The sequence below is a fragment of the Schistocerca serialis genome, chromosome 1 (genome assembly GCF_023864345.2).
Source record: "Schistocerca serialis cubense isolate TAMUIC-IGC-003099 chromosome 1, iqSchSeri2.2, whole genome shotgun sequence".
Classification (NCBI taxonomy): Eukaryota; Metazoa; Arthropoda; class Insecta; order Orthoptera; family Acrididae; genus Schistocerca; species Schistocerca serialis.
In genome coordinates this window covers 1,234,824,123-1,234,845,196 of record NC_064638.1, presented here as the reverse complement: position 1 = coordinate 1,234,845,196, position 21,074 = coordinate 1,234,824,123, and the positions used below count along the sequence as shown (strand labels likewise).

At 39.2% G+C, this 21,074-nt stretch overlaps 1 protein-coding gene across 1 annotated transcript in view; it reads right to left on the bottom strand.

The window, feature by feature from the left end:
- Positions 1 to 21,074, bottom strand: part of LOC126419217 (angiomotin-like 2a) — a 133,494-nt gene that overhangs the window by 97,915 nt on the left and 14,505 nt on the right. The window contains exons 4-5 of the mRNA XM_050086356.1: positions 19,696 to 19,918; positions 17,436 to 17,767 (exon numbers count right to left, since the gene is read on the bottom strand). Coding sequence (XP_049942313.1) covers positions 17,436 to 17,767; positions 19,696 to 19,918 — 555 coding nt within the window. The remainder of the gene's footprint in view (positions 1 to 17,435; positions 17,768 to 19,695; positions 19,919 to 21,074) is intronic.

The following is a 21,074-nucleotide window of genomic DNA, read 5'->3' as shown; positions in this document are numbered from 1 at the left end:
CTGCTTATTTTTATAAGTAGAAAAAGTCTTGAGAAATTCCTGTTCATAGCAAATATACTTCGGAGAAGAAGAGAAAACGGAGGTTGCAGCAGCAAGCTAACCAGCAAGGAAAGTCGGCTGACAATCTCAAGTAAGTAGTATCGTTAAAGAAGTGGGAGTTTACACACATACTTCGCTAAAGCGTTAAAGTACTCATTAGACTGAAACTTCCTGGCAGATTAAAACTGTGTGCCGGACCGAGAATCCAACTTGGGACATAAGTCGTGCTTGGGTGGCTCAGTTGGTAGAGCACTTGCCCGTGAAGGCAAAGGTCCCGAGTTCAAGTCTCGGTCTGGCACACAGTTTTAATCTGTCAGGAAGTTTCATATCAGTGCACACTCCACTGCAGAGTGAAAATCTCATTCTGGAAACATCCCCCAGGCTGTGGCTAAGCCATGTCTCCACAATATCCTTTCTTTCAGGAGTGCTAGTTCTGCAAGGTTCACAGGGGAGCTTCTGTAAAGTTTGGAAGGTAGGAGGCGAGGTACTGACAGAAGTAAAGCTGTGAGGACGGGGCGTGAGTCATGCTTGGGTGGCTCAGTTGGTAGAGCACTTGCCCGCGAAAGGCAAAGGTCCCGAATTCGAGTCTTGGTCCGGCACACAGTTTTAATTTGCCAGGAAGCTTCATATTAGCGCACATTCTCCTGCAGAGCGAAAATGTCATTCTATTCATTAGACTGCTCATTCCACTCAGACGACCATGTAAATTTTTTTCACTTTCACTCAGGATGGCAATCTCATCAGTGAATATCCTTTCACCTTGAATTTTAATCCCAATACAGAACCATTCCTTAATTTCCACCATTGTTTCTTTGACGTACAGATTGAACAGCAGCAGCGAAAGAATGCATCCTTATCTTAAACCCTTTTTAATCTGAGCACTTTGTTCTTGGTCTTCAAGACTTACTGTTCCCTCTTGGTTCTTGCACATATGGTACCTGACCCATCAATCCCTTTGGCATACCCCTATTTTTTCTCAGACATTCTAACATCTTGCACTATTTTATACTGTCAAATGCTTTTTCCAGGTAGACAAATCCTATGACCATGTCTCAATTTTTCTTCAGTCTTGTTTCCATTATCAATTGCAACATCAGAAACACCCCTCTGGTGACTTCACCTTTCCTAAAGCTAGACTGATCATTACCTAACAGACCCTCAATTTTCTTTTCCAGTCGTCTGTACATTATTCTTGTCAACAACTTGGATGCAGCTGTTAAGCTGATTGTGTGATAATTCTCCTAATACAAGATCCCTATTTTTTCCCTCCTGACTCCTGTTTCTTCTTGTTTCACGTTATCAGACAAATCTTCCCCCTCCTCGACACCTTCAATGTATTCTTTCCACCTACCTGCTCACTCCATGCATTTAACAGTGGCATTCCCATTGCACTCTTAATTTTAACACCCTTGCTTTAATTTCACCGAATCGAGTGTTCTATATGCTGAATCCATTCTTTCACAATCATTTCTTTATTGATTTCTTCACATTTTCCGCGCAGCCATTTTGCCTTAGATTCCCTGCATTTCATATTTGTATCATTCTTAAGTGTATTCACAAATTTCCTTGAATATTTTTGTAATTCCTTCTTTCATTGCTCTACTGAAGTATTTTACCTGTTACCGATGGTTTCTTCACAGTTGCCTTCCTTGTACCTACAGTTATGTTTCCATCTTCTGTGATTCCCCTCTTCAACTACACTGCCTACTGAGCTATACATTATCACGGTGTCTATAGCCTCAGAGAACTTCAAGCACATGTCTTTATTCCTTAGTACTTCTGCATCCCACTTCTTCACCCTGACTAGTCTCAAACTTCAACCTGCACTTCATCATTACAAAATTGTGATCCGAGTCTATATCTGCTCTTGGGTACGCCTTCCAATCCAATATCTGGTTTTGGAATCTCTGCCTGACCATGATGTAATCTGGATGAAATCTTTCTGTACTTCCTGGCCATTTCCAAGTGTGATTCTCGAACAGAGTATTAACTATTACTAACCAATATTTATTTCAGAACTCAATGAGTCTTTCATTTCTGCTACCAAGGTCATCTCCTGTAGCCCTTCTTCTACTCCCTCCAATCCCCCATGACTATTATGCACTGAATTACCCATTCAATATCCTCATGTACTTTCTCAATTTCTTCAGCCTCTGCTTGTTACACTGGTAAGTACACCTGAACTATTGTTGTCAGTGTTGGTCAGCTGTCAATTCTGATGAGAACAACCCTGCCACTAAACTGTTGACAGTAACTTACTCCCTGCCCTACCCTCCTATTCATAACAAATCCTACTCCCATTACACTATTTTCTGCAGCTACCGACATTATCTTATACTCGTCTGACCAGAAATCCTTATCTTCTTTCCATTTAACTCTGCTGACACCCAAAATATCTAAACTGAACCTTAGCATTTCCTTTTCCAGATTTTCTAGCTTCCATAATGTATTCAAAGTTCTGACATTCCACATCCCAACTCGTAGAGCTCTATCCTTTAGTTGGTAACTCAACCTTTTTCTCATGGTTACCTACCCCTTGGAAGTCCCGTTCCGGAGATCTGAATGGGTGACTAGTCTGGAATTGTTTGATAATGGAGAGCACCATGCCATTTTCAATTACAGGTCCTGTGGACACACATTATCTATCTTGAATGCATTCGTTTCCATTGCCTTCTGCATCCTCATGCTGCTGATCATTACTGCTTGTTCCACCTTTCGGGGCAGTTTTCCACCCCAAGGACAAGAGAGTGCCCTGAACATCTACCCACTCCTCCACACACTTTGCAAGACTGCCGGATGGGGGTGACTTCTTATGCCGGAAGCCTTTGGCTGCCATTGTGGATGACTTTCATTCAAAATTTAGGCAGTGGCGGGGTCCGAACCAGGGACTGAGAACGTTTTGATTACTAATCAAACACGCTACCCTTAGACCACGATATCAAACCCCTATGCCACTCGAAATCCCAACCCCTTGTCACAGGGATCAGATCCCAGAGGAACAACCTAGTGTACAACCTGCCCAATCCACACAGCACTTCTTATACTGTGCCATCACAGGCTTATCCTACCCAATCAGAAACTGGGCTACCTCTGCAATCAGCCAAGTCATATACCAGCTCTGCTACAACCATTGCACAGCTTTTATACTGGTATGGAACCAGAATGAATGGCCACTGCCAAACTGTGGCCAAGAGCACAGTAGGCCACCCCGTGGAACAACATGAAGCTGAACATAACATGCTCGATTTCAATGGTTGCTTCACAATCTGGACCACCTGCGTCCTCCCCTTATAGCAAAAAAAGCACTGTATCCCTGTAAGAGAGACAGAGGCGAACGAGTGTGCCAGAACTTACCCATTTCACTACTACTAGCACCATGTCGTCATAATGTACCTGTGCTTAGCATACAAAGTATTGTGCCATAATTTAAGAGTGAAATTAAAAATAAAAATAATTTTACCAAACTTTGTCAATGTACGATTCAGTATATTAATGTTAAAACTGTGAAGTTTTGGAATGATCTAATGAATATGTTTCACAAAATACATTATTTTAAGAATAAAATAAGGGGTGCTAAATAATGAAGCTAGAAAGCTAAATACGTTCAGGATTTGCAAATGTATGTCACAATCACAAGCTACCAAGTCTCAACTTGAACGGAGCAACATTTTAGTCAAAAATCGGCATTTTTACAAAAATTCAAAGGCACTAAATATGAGAATCAGAAAGGTGAAAATTCACATGTAGCCTCAGTTTTATGTAAAAACATTAAGTAAGTGACTCCATTACACTACCTCTATTAGTTTTCAGGTTATTCATTAAAAACTAAATTTGGAACAAAAACATCCCTATTCATATTAGATTAAATATCATTTGCATTTGTTAATAGAAAGGTCTAATTAAAGCACTTGATTGTGTTCATAAAATAACACAGCTGTACCAAGTTCAAGACTTCATGGTAAATAAAAATCACTACAAGGAATCTTAAAGAGGCAGTTCAGAGGTCACTTTCTACCATCGGATCCGTTCTAAAAATTCTAGTCGGAGATGTTTAAATGCAGTCGAGCTAAAACTTTTTCAGAAACTAAAGCAAAATTAACTCTTCTATGTAAAACTTAAGAAGAGTGAATTGTTAAATGGCAGAGATATTAACTAATATGTGCCCGAGAAAGGGGCTATTTAGATGCTGCTATCTGTACCTAGAGCAGTTGATAGCAGATGTTCCATTTGGCAGTCTGCTGCACCCATATATAAATACAGCCAGAGTGTGCCACCCACAATGTTGACAAAACCATATGGCAAGATTATTTTCCACTTTTAAGGCAGACATTTAATTCTGATGATAAAAATTCAGGGGGATAAACCATTTTACTTGAAACTTGCCACAGAGGTCACCTTCGAATCGCTAATAGCACTGAAACTTCCTGGCAGATTAAAACTGTGTGCCCGACCAAGACTCGAACTCGGGACCTTTGCCTTTCGCGGGCAAGTGTTCTACCATCTGAGCTACCGAAGCACGACTCACGCCCGGTACTCACAGCTTTACTTCTGCCAGTATCTCATCTCCTACCTTCCAAACTTTACAGAAGCACTTTCAGGAGTGCTGGTTCTGCAAGGTTCGCAGAAGAGCTTCTGTAAAGTTTGGAAGGTAGGAGACGAGATACTGGCAGAAGTAAAGCTGTGAGTACCGGGCGTGAGTCGTGCTTCGGTAGCTCAGATGGTAGAGCACTTGCCCACGAAAAGCAAAGGTCCCGAGTTCGAGTCTCGGTCGGGCACACAGTTTTAATCTGCCAGGAAGTTTCATATCAACGCACACTCCGCTGCAGAGTGAAAATCTCATTCTGGAAACATCCCCCAGGCTGCGGCTAAGCCATGTCTCCGCTATATCCTTTCTTTCAGGAGTGCTAGTTCTGCAAGGTTCGCAGAAGAGCTTCTGTAAAGTTTGGAAGGTCGGAGACGAGATACTGGCAGAAGTAAAGCTGTGAGTACCGGGCGTGAGTCGTGCTACGTTAGCTCAGATAGTAGAGCACTTGCCCGCGAAAGGCAAAGGTCCCGAGTTCGAGTCTCAGTCGGGCACACAGTTTTAATCTGCCAGGAAGTTTCATAATAGCGCACACTCCGCTGCAGAGTGAAAATCTCATTCTGCTAATAGCACTGTTTCCAATATGGACATTATTATTATTATTATTATTATTATTAATATTATTATTACTTCTTTCTTTTCTCAGACGTTACGTCTGGTCAAAAATGGAAAGTGACGCGGACCTTGATCAAGCGTCACTTCCTTTTAACTGTATGGTATGTGTTATATTGCATTTAGGAACTTTCGGGTAATTGAACATGTATCAATAATTACAGATTTCTGTAGTTGTATATATAAATTTGGATGTAGCTGTATTGCATTGATGTACTGGTGGATATTGTGTGGTATGACTCCTGTAGTTGATAGTATAATTGGTATAATGTCAACTTTATCCTGATGCCACATGTCCTTGACTTCCTCAGCCAGTTGGATGTATTTTTCAATTTTTTCTCCTGTTTTCTTTTGTATATTTGTTGTATTGGGTATAGATATTTCGATTAGTTGTGTTAATTTCTTCTTTTTATTGGTGAGTATGATGTCAGGTTTGTTATGTGGTGTTGTTTTATCTGTTATAATGGTTCTGTTCCAGTATAATTTGTATTCATCATTCTCCAGTACATTTTGTGGTGCATACTTGTATGTGGGAACATGTTGTTTTATTAGTTCATGTTGTATGGCAAGTTGTTGATGTATTATTTTTGCTACATTGTCATGTCTTCTGGGGTATTCTGTATTTGCTAGTATTGTACATCCCCTTGTGATGTGATCTACTGTTTCTACTAGTTGTTTGCAAAGTCTGCATTTATCTGTTGTGGTAATGGGATCTTTAATAATATGCTTGCTGTAATATCTGGTGTTTATGGTTTGATCCTGTATTGCAATCATGAATCCTTCCGTCTCACTGTATATATTGCCTTTTCTTAGCCATGTGTTGGATGCGTATTGATCGATGTGTGACTGTGTTAGATGATACGCGTGCTTGCCACGTAGTGTTTTCTTTTTCCAATTTACTTTCTTCGTATCTGTTGATGTTATGTGATCTAAATGGTTGTAGAAGTGGTTATGAAATTGCAGTGGTGTAGCCGATGTATTTATATCAGTGATTGCTTTGTGTATTTTGCTAGTTTCTGCTCGTTCTAGAAAGAATTTTCTTAAATTGTCTACCTGTCCATAATGTAGGTTTTTTATGTCGATAAATCCCCTTCCTCCTTCCTTTCTGCTTAATGTGAATCTTTCAGTTGCTGAATGTATGTGATGTATTCTATATTTGTGCATTGTGATCGTGTAAGTGTATTGAGTGCTTCTAGGTCTGTGTTACTCCATTTCACTACTCCAAATGAGTAGGTCAATATTGGAATAGCGTAAGTATTTATAGCTTTTGTCTTGTTTCTTGCTGTCAATTCTGTTTTCAGTATTTTTGTTAGTCTTCGTCTATATTTTTCTTTTAATTCTTCTTTAATATTTGTATTATCTATTCCTATTTTTTGTCTGTATCCTAGATATTTATAGGCATCTGTTCTTTCCATCGCTTCTATGCAGTCGCTGTGGTTATCCAATATGTAATCTTCTTATTTAGTGTGTTTTCCCTTGACTATGCTATTTTTCTTACATTTGTCTGTTCCAAAAGCCATATTTATATCATTGCTGAATACTTCTGTTATCTTTAGTAATTGGTTGAGTTGTTGATTTGTTGCCGCCAGTAGTTTTAGATCATCCATGTATAGCAGATGTGTGATTTTGTGTGGGTATGTTCCAGTAATATTGTATCCATAATTTATATATAAAAACAAAGATGAGGTGACTTACCGAACAAAAGCGCTGGCAGGTCGATAGACACACAAACACAAACATACACACAAAATTCAAGCTTTCGCAACAAACTGTTGCCTCATCAGGAAAGAGGGAAGGAGAGGGGAAGACGAAAGGAAGTGGGTTTTAAGGGAGAGGGTAAGGAGTCATTCCAATCCCGGGAGCGGAAAGACTTACCTTAGGGGGAAAAAAGGACAGGTATACACTCGCACACACGCACATATCCATCCACACATACAGACACAAGCAGACATATTTAAATATGTCTGCTTGTGTCTGTATGTGTGGATGGATATGTGCGTGTGTGCGAGTGTATACCTGTCCTTTTTTCCCCCTAAGGTAAGTCTTTCCGCTCCCGGGATTGGAATGACTCCTTACCCTCTCCCTTAAAACCCACTTCCTTTCGTCTTCCCCTCTCCTTCCCTCTTTCCTGATGAGGCAACAGTTTGTTGCCAAAGCTTGAATTTTGTGTGTATGTTTGTGTTTGTTTGTGTGTCTATCGACCTGCCAGCGCTTTTGTTCGGTAAGTCACCTTCATCTTTGTTTTTATATATAATTTTTCCCATGTGGAATGTTTCCTTCCATTATATTTGTATCCATAATTTGTATTATTTAGCATGTTGGATAGTGGGTTCAGAGCAAAGCAAAACCAGAAAGGACTTAATGAGTCTCCTTGGCATATTCCACGCTTAATCTGTATTGGCTGTGATGTGATATTATTTGAATTTGTTTGGATATTAAGTGTGGTTTTCGAATTTTTCATTACTATGTTTAGGAACTGTATCAATTTAGTATCTACTTTGTATATTTCCAATATTTGTAGTAACCATGAGTGGGATACACTATCAAAAGCTTTTTGGTAATCAATGTACGCATAGTGTAGCGACCTTTGTTTAGTTTTAGCTTGATATGTCACCTCTGCATCTATTATCAGTTGCTCTTTACATCCTCGTGCTCCTTTGCAACAGCCTTTTTGTTCTTCATTTATAATTTTGTTCTGTGTTGTATGTGTCATTAATTTCTGTGTAATGACTGAAGTTAATATTTTGTATATTGTTGGTAGGCATGTTATGGGGCGATATTTAGCTGGATTTGCTGTGTCTGCTTGATCTTTAGGTTTCAGATAAGTTATTCCATGTGTAAGTGTATCAGGGAATGTGTATGGGTCTGCAATGTAACTGTTAAATAATTTAGTTAGATGTGAATGTGTTGAGGTGAACTTCCTTAGCCAGAAATTTGCTATTTTATCTTTTCCAGGGGCTTTCCAATTATGAGTAGAATTAATTGCTTGGGTGACTTCATGTTGCAAAATTATCACTTCAGGCATTTGTGGTGTCATCTTGTACATATCTGTTTCTGCTTGTATCCACCGTGCATGCCTGTTATGTTGTACCGGGTTTGACCATATGTTGCTCCAGAAGTGTTCCATGTCTGTTATGTTTGGTGGATTGTCTATTTTAATGTGTGTGTTATCTATTGTCTGGTAAAATTTCTTTTGGTTTGTGTTGAATGTTTGGTTTTGTTTCCTTCTATTTTCACTTTTTTTGTATCGTCTAAGTCGTTTGGCCAATGCTTGTAATTTCTGCTTCTTTTCATCTAATTGCTCTATCACTTCTTGTTGTGAGATTTTACCTAACCTTTTTTGTTTTTTTTCTGACATTTCATTTCTTATAAATTGTGTTAGCTGACCGATGTCTTTTCTCAGTTTTTCTATTCTGATCTGTAGCCTGTGTTGCCATGCTGGTTTGGTGAGTTTCTTCTGTGTGTTGGTTGGTTCTGATATCTGCCTAGTGTGTATATTTAGTGTAGTGAGTGCTCCTATATAAACCAGTAGTTGTAACTCTTCCATAGTTGTGTTTTCATTTATTTTGTTGTGTATGATTGTGTTGATAGTTTTTATTGTTGTTTCGACTTGTGGGTTATTTGGCGGTCTATGCAAGAATGGTCTAATGTCTGTATTTGTGTCTTTGTATTCTATATATGTCAGCTGAAATTGTTCTTCTATATCTAACATGTGTGTCACTTCGTGTTCTATTTGTGCTTGTTCTGGTGGCTGTCTGAAGATTTCGTTTTCCTCTGTTTGTTTAATTGATGCGTGTTGTTCATTGTTTGTTTGCTCTGGGATGTTTGAGTCCATTACTGTATTTTCTTCTTCTTCTGATTGCACATTATTTTGTTCCAGTATTTGTTGTATTTGTTGTTTGGTGTTTTCTACATCTGACTGGGGTATCCTGTTATTTTTGATTATTACATGGATCTGATCAGCTAGTCGTTGTTCTGTTAAAAATTTTAATTCTAGGTATCTGGTAATAAATGTTGTATATACTTGTGATCTGTATCCAGTTGTGTTGGTTCCTAGGTTTGTTGCTTGGTAATAACAGAACATGAGGTGACAATTAACTTCATCTGACCATCTCATCCTCTGTCTTTGTTTTCCTTCTAGGGTGGTCGCAGGAAGCATATCCTGCAAAACACCTCTATTTGGATTTGAATCATTTTCCGTGTGGCTAGCAGTGTTTTACCATTGTGGACGGGCACAGGGTTCAAGCATCGTCCCCGACCATGACAGCACTTGTCCGAGGCTTCATTAGTTCTGTCCTGAACCAACTAATCACACTAAAAGGGGGGTTAGCTCTATTAGTGGTTTGTTCTTTTCGTCGCCTTTTACGACTGGCAGAACATACCGGAGGACTATTCTTTATTATTATTATCTTTCCTTTCTCAGACCTTAGGTCTGGTTCGGAATGAAAGTGACGCGGACCTTGATGAAGCGTCACTTCCTTTTAACTCTACGGTATATGTTACATTGCGTTTAGGAACTTTCGGGTAATTGAACATGTATCAATAATTACGGATTTCTGAAGTTGTATATATAAGTTTGGATGTAGCTGTATTGCATTGATGTACTGGTGGATATTGCGTGTTATGACTCCTGTAGTTGAAAGTATAATTGGTATAATGTCAACTTTATCCTGATGCCACATGTCCTTGACTTCCTCAGCCAGTTGGATGTATTTTTCAATTTTTTCTCCTGTTTTCTTCTGTATATTTGCTGTATTGGGTATGGATATTTCAGTTAGTTGTGTTAATTTCTTCTTTTTATTGGTGAGTATGATGTCAGGTTTGTTATGTGGCGTTGTTTTATCTGTTATAATGGTTCTGTTCCAGTATAATTTGTATTCATCATTCTCCAGTACATTTTGTGGTGTATACTTGTATGTAGGAACGTGTTGTTTTAAAAGTTTATGTTGTAAGGCAAGCTGTTGATGTATTATTTTTGCGACGTTGTCATGTCTTCTGGGGTATTCTGTATTTGCTAGTATTGTACATCCACTTGTGATGTGATCTACTGTTTCTATTTGTTGTTTACAAAGTCTGCATTTATCCGTTGTGGTATTGGGATCTTTAATAATATGCTTGCTGTAATACCTGGTGTTTATTGTTTGATCCTGTATTGCAATCATGAATCCTTCTGTCTCACTGTATATATTGCCTTTTCTTAGCCATGTGTTGGATGCGTCTTGATCGATGTGTGGCTGTGTTAGATGATACGGGTGCTTGCCATGTAGTGTTTTCTTTTTCCAATTTACTTTCTTTGTGTCTGTTGATGTTATGTGATCTAAAGGGTTGTAGAGATGGTTATGAAATTGTAGTGGTGTAGCCGATGTATTTATGTGGGTGATTGCTTTGTGTATTTTGCTAGTGTCTGCTCGTTCCAGAAAGAATTTTCTTAAATTGTCTACCTGTCCATAATGTAGGTTTTTTATGTCGATAAATCCCCTTCCTCCTTCCTTTCTGCTTAATGTGAATCTTTCTGTTGCTGAATGTATGTGATGTATTCTATATTTGTGGCATTGTGATCGTGTAAGTGTATTGAGTGCTTCTAGGTCTGTGTTACTCCATTTCAATACTCCAAATGAGTAGGTCAATATTGGTATAGCATAGGTATTTATAGCTTTTGTCTTGTTTCTTGCTGTCAATTCTGTTTTCAGTATTTTTGTTAGTCTTTGTCTATATTTTTCTTTTAGCTCTTCCTTAATATTTCTATCATCTATTCCTATTTTTTGTCTGTATCCTAGATATTTATAGGCATCTGTTTTTTCCATCGCTTCTATGCAGTCGCTGTGGTTATCCAATATGTAATCTTCTTGTTTAGTGTGTTTTCCCTTGACTATGCTATTTTTCTTACATTTGTCTGTTCCAAAAGCCATATTTATATCATTGCTAAATACTTCTGTTATCTTTAGTAATTGGTTGAGTTGTTGATTTGTTGCTGCCAGTAGTTTTAGATCATCCATGTATAGCAAATGTGTGATTTTGTGTGGGTATGTTCCAGTAATATTGTAACCATAATTTGTATTATTTAGCATGTTGGATAGTGGGTTCAGAGCAAGGCAGAACCAGAAAGGACTTAATGAATCTCCTTGGTATATTCCACGCTTAATCTGTATTGGCTGTGATGTGATATTATTTGAATTTGTTTGGATATTAAGTGTGGTTTTCCAGTTTTTCATTACTATGTTTAGGAACTGTATCAATTTAGGATCTACTTTATATATTTCCAATATTTGTAGTAACCATGAGTGGGGTACACTATCAAAAGCTTTTTGGTAATCTATGTATGCGTAGTGTAGCGACCTTTGTTTAGTTTTAGCTTGATATGTCACCTCTGCATCTATTATCAGTTGCTCTTTACATCCTCGTGCTCCTTTGCAACAGCCTTTTTGTTCTTCATTTATAATTTTGTTCTGTGTTGTATGTGTCACTAGTTTCTGTTTAATGACTGAAGTTAATATTTTGTATATTGTTGGTAGGCATGTTATGAGGCGATATTTAGCTGGGTTCGCTGTGTCTGCTTGATCTTTAGGTTTCAGATAAGTTATTCCATGTGTAAGTGTATCAGGGAATGTGTAAGGGTCTGCAATGTAACTGTTAAATAATTTAGTTAGATGTGAATGTGTTGAGGTGAACTTCCTTAACCAGAAATTTGCTATTTTATCATTTCCAGGGGCTTCCCAATTGTGAGTAGAATTAATTGCTTGGGTGACTTCATGTTGCAAAATTGTCACTTCAGGCATTTGTGGTATCATCTTGTATGTGTCTGTTTCTGCTTGTATCCACCGTGCATGCCTGTTATGTTGTACCGGGTTTGACCATATGTTGCTCCAGAAGTGTTCCATGTCTGTTATGTTTGGTGGATTGTTTATTTCAATGTGTGTGTTATCTATTGTCTGGTAAAATTTCTTTTGGTTTGTGTTGAATGTTTGGTTTTGTTTCCTTCTATTTTCACTTTTTTTGTATCTTCTGAGTCGTTTGGCAAATGCTTGTAATTTCTGCTTCTTTTCGTCTAATTGCTCTGTCGCTTCTTGTTGTGAGATTTTACCTAACCTTTTTCATTTTTTTTCCGAGATTTCATTTCTTATAAATTGTGTTAGCTGTCCGATGTCTTTTCTCAGTTTTTCTATTTTGATCTGTAGCCTGTGTTGCCATGCTGGTTTTGTGGGTTTCTTCTGTGTGTTGGTTGGTTCTGATATCTGCCTAGTGTGTATATTTAGTGTAGTGAGTGCTCCTATATATACCAGTAGTTGTAACTCTTCCATAGTTGTGTTTTCATTTATTTTGTTGTGTATGATTGTGTTGATAGTTTTTATTGTTGTTTCGACTTGTGGGTTATTTGGTGGTCTATGCAAGAATGGTCTAATGTCTGTATTTGTGTCTTTGTATTCTATATATGTTAGGTGACATTTTTCTTCTATATCTAATATCTGTGTCACTTTGTGTTCTATTTGTGCTTGTTCTGGTGGCTGCCTTAAGATTTCGTTTTCCTCTGATTGTTTAATTGGTGCGTGTTGTTCATTGTTTGTTTGCTCTGGGATGTTTGAGTCCATTACTGTATTTTCTTCTTCTTCTGATTGCACATTATTTTGTTCCAGTATTTGTTGTACTTGTTGTTTGATGTTATCTGATTCTGACTGGGGTATCCTGTTATTTTTTATTATTACACGGATCTGATCAGCTAGTCGTTGTTCTGTTAAAAATTTTAATTCTAGGTATCTGGTAATAAATGTTGTATATACTTGTGATCTGTATCCAGTTGTGTTGGTTCCTAGGTTTGTTGCTTGGTAATAACAGAACATGAGGTGTCGATTAACTTCATCTGACCATCTCATCCTCTGTCTTTGTTTACCTTCTAGGGTGGTTGCAGGAAGCATATCCTGCAAAACACCTCTATTTGGATTTAAATCATTTTCCAGTTGGCTAGCAGTGTCGTTACCATTGTGGGCGGGCATAGGGTTCAAGCGTCGTCCCCGACCATGACGGCGCTTGTCCGAGGCTTCATTAGTTCTGTCCTGAACCAACTAATCACACTAAAAGGGGGGTTAGCCCTATTAGTGGTTTGTTCTTTTCGTCGCCTTTTACGACTGGCACGGGATTTATTATTATTATTATTATTATTATTATGCCCCTAAATCTTTCCGTTTGAGCTCTGATTTCTCTTATTTTATTATGGTGATCATTTCTCCCTACATAGGTGGGTGTCAACAAAATATTTACGCATTCGGAAGAGAAAAATTGGTGATGAAAATTTCGTAAACAGCTCTCGCCGCAAACAAAACTGGCTTTGTTTCAGTGACTGCCACCCCAACTCGCGTCTCATATCAGTGACACTCTCACCCCTATTGCGCGATAACACGGAACGAGCTGCCCTTCTTTGCACTTTTTCGATGTCCTCCATCAATCCTACCTGGTAAGGATCCCATACTGCGCAGTAATATTCCAGCAGAGGAGGCACAAGTGTCATGTAGGCTGTTTTAGTGGGTTTGTCGCATCTTCTAAGTGTTCTGGCAACAAAGCTCGGTCTTTGTTTCGCCTTCCCCACAATATTATCTATGTGGTCTTTCCAATTTAAGTTCGTCGTAATTGTGAATACCTAAGCATTTAGTCGAATTGACAGCCCTTAGATTTGTGCGATTTATCGTATACCCAAAATTTATCGGATTTCTTTTAGTACCCATGTAGATGACCTCGCACTTTTCTTTGTTTAGTGCCAATTGCCACTTTTCGCACCATACAGAAATTTTCTCTAGAACATTTTTTAATTGGAATTGATCGTCTGATGATTTTAATGCACGGTAAATTACAGCATCACCTGCCAACAATCTAAGGGGGCTGCTCAGATTATCACCTAGATCATTTATATAAATCAGGAACAGCAGAGGGCCTATGACACTACCTTGCGGAACGCCGGGTATCACTTCTGTTCTACTTGATGATTTACCGTCTGTCACTACGAACTGTGACCTCTCAGAGGAAATCACGAATCCAGTCACATAACTGAGACAATACTCCACATGCACGCAATTTGATGAATAGCCACTTGTGAGGAACGGTATCAAAAGCCTTCTGGAAATCTTGGAATATGGAATCGATCCGAGATGCCTTGTCGACAGCACCCATTACTTCATGGGAATAAAGAGCTAGCTGTGTTGCACAAGAACAATATTTTCTGAATCCATGTTGGTTATGTATCAAGGAGTGTGATCCATAGTGTTCGAGTACAGTATATGCTCCAAAACCCAACTGAAAATTGAGGTCAGTTCTATGGGTCTGTAAATCAATGGGTTACTCCTATTTCCCTTCTCTAATATTGGTGTGACCTGTGCTACTTTCCAGTCTTTAGGAGCAGACCTTTCGTCAAGAGTACGGTTGTATATGATTGCTAAGAAAGATGCTATTGTGTCTGCATACTCTGAGAGGAACCTGACTGGTATACCATCTGGACCAGAAGACTTGCCTTTCATAAGTGATTTGAGTTGTTTCGCAACACCTAAGATATCTACTTTTATGTCATTCATGCTAACAGCTATTCTGATTTCAAATTCTGGAATATTTACTTCATCTTCATTCATGAAGGAATTACGGAAAACTGTATTTAGTAACTCCGCTTTAGTGGCACCATCATCGGTAACATTTCCACCGCTATCGCACAGTGACGGTATTGACTGTTTTTTTTGTCACTGGTGTACTTTACATACGACCAGAATCTCTTTGGGTTTTCTACCATATTTTGAGACAACATTTCATTGTGGAAACTATTAAAAGCATCTCGCTTTGACGTCCGTGCTAAATTTCAAGCTTCCGTGAAACTTAGCCAGTCTTGGGGATTTTGCGTTCTTCTGAATTTGGCATGCTTTTTTCATTGCTTCTGCAACAGTGTTCTGACGTGTTTTGTGTACCATGGTGGATCAGTCCCATCTCTTATTAACTTATGCGGTATGCATCTATCTATTGCTGTCAATACTGTATCTCTGAATTTGAGCCATATCCGGTCTACACTTACATAATTCGCTAGGAAGGAATGGAGACTCACTCTTAGGAAGGCATCGAGCAAATTTTTATCTGTTGTTTTAAATAGATATATTCTGCATTTATTTTTAGTGGTTTTCGTTGATATGATTTTGAGCCTCACTACAATGACCTTGTGTTCACTGATCCCTGTATCCGTCATGACTCTATAAGCTCAAGATTATTTGTGGCTAAGAGGTCAAGTGTGTTTTTGCAACCATTTACAACGTGTGTGGGCTTATGAACTAATTGTTCAAAGTAATTCTCAGAGAAAGCATTTAGTACAATTTTGGAAGGTTTTTCTGTCTACAACCAGCTTTGAACATGTATTTTCGCCAACAAATTGAGGGTAGATTGAAGTCTCCACCAATTATAACTTTCAGTGGGATACTTGTAATGAGATTCAAGTTTTCGTTGAAGCATTCAGCTTATAAAACCATCTGAGCTGGGGGTTCAGTAGAAGGAGCCAATTATTATTTTGGTATGGCTGTTGAATATATCCTCTGCCCATAGTAATTCACAGGAACTATCTATTTCAACTTCACTACAAGATAAACTACTACCAACAGACACAAACACACCACCACCTACTTTATTTAATCTATCCTTTCTGAACATGGTTTGCGTCTCTGTACAAATTTCAGCAGAATTTATCTCTGGCTTTAGCCAGCTTTCTGTTTCTAAAACGATTTCAGCTTCAGTGCTTTCTATCAGCGCTTTAAGCTCTGGTACTTTTCCAAAGCAGCTGTGACAATTTACACCTACAATACTGACTGTTGCTTGGGCAATTCTCATCATTTCTTTGCCCTGTACCCTTTGAGACTGGAGCCTTTTTTGATCTTTCCCAAGACTGTCTAACCTAAAAAACAGCCCAGTCCATGCCACACAGTCCCTGCTACTCATGTAGCCGCCCCCTGTGTGTAGTGGACACCTGACCTATTTAGCGGAACCCAAAACTTTCGTTTATAGTCATAGTTCCTGATCCCGCTGAGTAAATAGCACGTAGGAACATTTTCTTTCAGAGAATACAAAGGATAACGTGGACTTGTAGGCTGGAAATTATGATCAGTATGTTCTCCATCACTTTCTGGCTGACCGCAAAAATAGTTATCAGGCTCTTGTAAATGGCAAACCTATTTATTAATTTACCTGCCACCCCACACCCTCCATCAGTTTATCTGAATTTCGCAGATGCAAGTTACCTTACAATACATTCTCAGCTCCCGAAATCATTCCAGCCTCAACCTATGATAACTTACTGTCCTTGCACCCTTCACCCTACAGTTTACAACCCCTCTGCCCTATCACCTCCTCCCAGTTCACATCCCCTCACCTTAACAGTGCACCGCTCTCTGCCATTGCAGTCACTGTTCTTTTCCCTTTCAGCGCTCCTCTCCTCTCCCGCCCCCTATTTACCCCACTAATTCCCCCACAGCCCCCAACACTGTGCCTGGCAACCCTGTCCTGCTGCACACTCTGCCAGTCAACGCTTCTCTCTTCCTGCACCTGTACACCCTGCTAATTCTCCCCCTTTCACATCCCATTCCGGATTGCTGATTTTGTTCAAGGTTAGAGATGTATTCTGGCCACAGTGACTGGAGACAGTGCTAATGTCTGCATCAGATGCGCCTGCTTGTGTGAATGTGTGTGTGTTTGCTTTTCTGAAGAAGGCTTTGGCCGAAAGCTCAACGTGTGACAGTATTTTCATTGTGCCTGTCTGCAAATCAATGTGCAATCTTTATGGTGAGTAGCAATTATCCTTTTTACAATATTGTCAATGCCAAACATATTTTGTTGTGACAAGAGTATTATCTTCATGCTACAAATTTTTAGTGTATATTTAACATTTCTTGTCATGAACGTCTTATTTTGGGGGAAATACTACATAAGATTTCTGGGCTTCAATAAATCAACTACAAGTCTAGAAATGACAGTTCCTTTGCAAGTTTTCATGCAGAGATTGAAACGTTTATGTAAATTTGAGTGTAAAACTGTAGCACAGATCAATATAGAAACTATTCAATCACAATCTCCAAATCCCCCCCCCCCCCCCACACACACACACACACAAGTTCATAAATAATATTGAAGTTAACTCCAACAGAAAAGTTATGCTCAAAAGCAGATTTTTAAATCAGTAATATGTGCAAAGACTTACCTGGGACTCCCAATTTTGCTGCCACCAATGCGAGAAAGATCTGGCTGGGATCTTGAGAGGTTGATCTTATCAGCAAGGGTTCCTGTGGGACCAGCACCAGTACCTCTTAACCTATATGACACAGGGGAGTCAAGCCATTTTGGATATTCTGGTGGAGGTCGTGGTGTAAGTTCTCTGCCTGCAGATAATCGTTCTGGTCTGTCACAAGAATCCCCTCTTTTACTTTCTTCCTCCTCTTCCTCGTCATCGCCTGCAGCAGATTCTCTAATTCCATTACTTCCCTCTGTGCCACATGGAACAACCTTCACTTCTTTTGCAAGGTGTTTTAAAACCTGTGGTAGATAAGACATATAAATATACATTAAAACAAATTGTGAGGGACAGGGTCAGTTACCGAACTACATGTAATTTAGAAAATCTGTGTTATTTTATTTTTAATTACTGGTACACCTCACCTCAAAACTCTTATTCTATCCATAAATTACCACACATCTAGCGACACAAAACTTCAAATGTACCCACTAACAGTACCACACATATTATGAATTTGAAGCAGTTCGCGAATCTGTTTCAGTTCAAATTCTAGACCAATCCCCTTTAATTTCCCTACTAACTGATAGTAAAGATACCAAGGAATGGCATAAGTAAAGACAATCATTCATCAACAAGGTAAAATGTTCAGCAGCAAATAAGCAGTTACACGTGAAGTTGATCATTGCAGCACGTAAATTCAAATTGGGAAAATCAGTAGTGGAAAGAGACAACACTGGCTATTGTCGTACCAACCACTGAAGCGGCATTTTTTATGATAAGTGCAGTCCCTGTTCTGGAAATTAGAAGACGAAGCACAAGATTGAGCTCAGACCCAGCCATTGCTCAAATTCCAGTGGATGGGATACCCCGAGCATAAATGCAGTAGAAGGAAGCTGAATGCACAAAGGGGTACTATTAGAAATAACTGATTCATTTTTAGCTTATAAGTTGGGAATAGAGAGTTAGAAGTTATTGTGCAAGAAGTGTAGTAATGAATTAAGATCCGTGGTATTTGACTTAAAGGACAGGGCAAGGGCCCCCCATGGAAATGTGTAAGAAAAGTGAAAGGGCTAAGGAAACCAACTGTAGAACAATTCTTAAGAGGTGAAACAGGACCAGTTGCCAGGAAGTGTAGTGTAAAGGATAATCTAGTTTGGTTGACCTGAGGAATTGGGTCTTGATAAAAGGAGAGCAATGTAGCATACTGACCGTGTTTGGTCAAAAAATACACCAGAGCGGAAGTGAGCTGCAACAGGTCCGGCCAAAGGCGGGTGAGAGTGTTACACACTGCCAAGCCCAACACAGCCAACTGGCATTGTGAAGGGGAGCCGGGTGGGAGCAGTATAGCAACAGCCGACACTGCAATATGCTAGCTGAAAGAAGGAAGCCTTTTCTCACTTGCACCACAAAAGTGTTTAGAGTCCGTGTCTTAAGCCTAAATGAACACAGTCTGGAGCATATAAGTACTCTGCCATTCATGTACTAGATCATTCTCATCTCAGTATCACAGCCTACACCATGAGGCTATGACACCTGGAGCAACATCCTGGAATGCAGTACAGTGTCCGCTGTTCAACCACGAGACAGGGCAGCCTGCCCTGTGTCACGGGGAAGCCATCTGCTTGTGGGAAGAAGTTCATGACCATCGTCAGCTAAGCAGCTGCAATTGTCATCACAGTAGCAGCTGGAGACATTGCTGACAGTAGCATCAGAGTAATACCAAGGTAGGCCCTGCTCTTTGTACTGTCAGCAAAGCAGGACCTCTACTGTTTTGCACAAGAGGCAACTGGATGCCTCGAACAAGGTGTTTCTTTGAAATTATGCCATTTCATGGTAATATATTATTGTGCTTGGAATTTTGTTCTTCCATGCGAACTACTTTGAGTGTTAATGTACATACAGATTGTTCCCACTTCTTCCATGCTTTGGTTGGTTCTTATTGGCACACCATTACATGCTGATACAGGCCACACTATTGGGTGAAACAATTCACACATCTGACAAAACGATGCTCACAACAGTAGCATGTTTCTTTTTACTTATTTGTCTGTAGCTACAGCTATTATTTTATTAGCATGAACATTATAATGCACCACATAATTTTTGTCTTTTTCCTTAACCTCGAAGCATTTGTTCCAAATCAATTTACAGCCCGACACACGAAAACTTGTTCAAGAATTTGTTGTGGTTCTACCATAAAAAAGATAATTCATAATTATTACAGTACCTGTGATTGACTCAAGTAATCATCAGGAATATCAGTTATCTCACGAACACTGGGATCATAGATGCGACCTTCTTTGTTGCTGCCCAATGAGAGTGAAGGAGAAGGAGAATGGGAATGAGATCCCATTTTCTTGTTTGTTTCCACAGTCGGTGATGCACTGTAGGAATGAGATGACAAGTAGTTCTGACCATTTCCATCTTGCATATCTCGAATACCCGATAACCTGTAACAATTCCCTACTATCAAACAAAGCATCGTGATCCACGGGTAATATGGCCGTTTTCAACCATAACCGTTTGATAAAATTAGTACATAAAATGTGATAGATACTACATCACATGTTGTTACTTACCTTTTTATTTTATTAAGGTGTTGCACTTCATGGCATTAGTTTTGCGATTAATCATTCAACAGTACATGAACAATATTCAAAGACCAGTATGCACTGTTTGAATTTCCTTAGTAATAATGAGAGTGTAGCCTGTACTGAGGAATTCATGGGAAATGCATGGAAGAACTAAGGAAAGGAGAAGGGAGGGAGGGAGGGAGGGTGGAGGACATTCAACGAATTTTCTATCATGGAAGTTTGTGTGTGTGTGTGTGTGTGTGTGTGTGTGTGTGAAGTCTGCTTTTCACGTATGATTCCCCTTCCATTTGATGTCATATGCATATTTTTCTGTCTTCTCTAATATACCTATTTACCAGAATTTCTCTAGCAAGCATAACTAGGCCAGATCTTATTTCACAGTGCCCTGCTCTCTGATGTGGTTTTAGAATGACATATTTGTTAGACTTCTCAAAACTAAAACAATCATTGTACTAATGGGAACAGGTATTGCAATTCCGGACTGACCTATATAAAATTTATGGTAATGACTGCACATAGTTTCATGAATATCTGACTTGGCTCACCTCTCACATACTAATTTTCCATAAACTGTTGGCAGTGGCAAAAGACATTTACATATTTATGTTTTTTTAACAGCTTAGTTAACTTTCACGTATAAATCATAAGTGTGCCAGCCATTACAGAGCTTCAGAAGGCAAAATGTGCAGTACTGCCGTCAGATCCACATAAAAGTAAGATGCTTTCTCGTTTTCAGAACTAATAGACTGGCAAAGGTTAAAAAGAGAGGCAGGTCATTCAAGCTGGAGTTTGAATGACCAACAAGTGGGTGTCACTGCATCCTGAGGTTTGAGTGGCCTGCCTTACCTTTTAATGTTCCCCAACCTATCTCACTCTTCCCCTCAAAAAAAGGAACTATTAGTTCTGAATGGTAGGAAGTGTCTCACTTTTACTTTTATGTTTGTGTATCTGCGTTACTACACATTTAGCCTCCTGAAGGTTAAGTATTAGCCAGGAATTCTGTTTCATCATT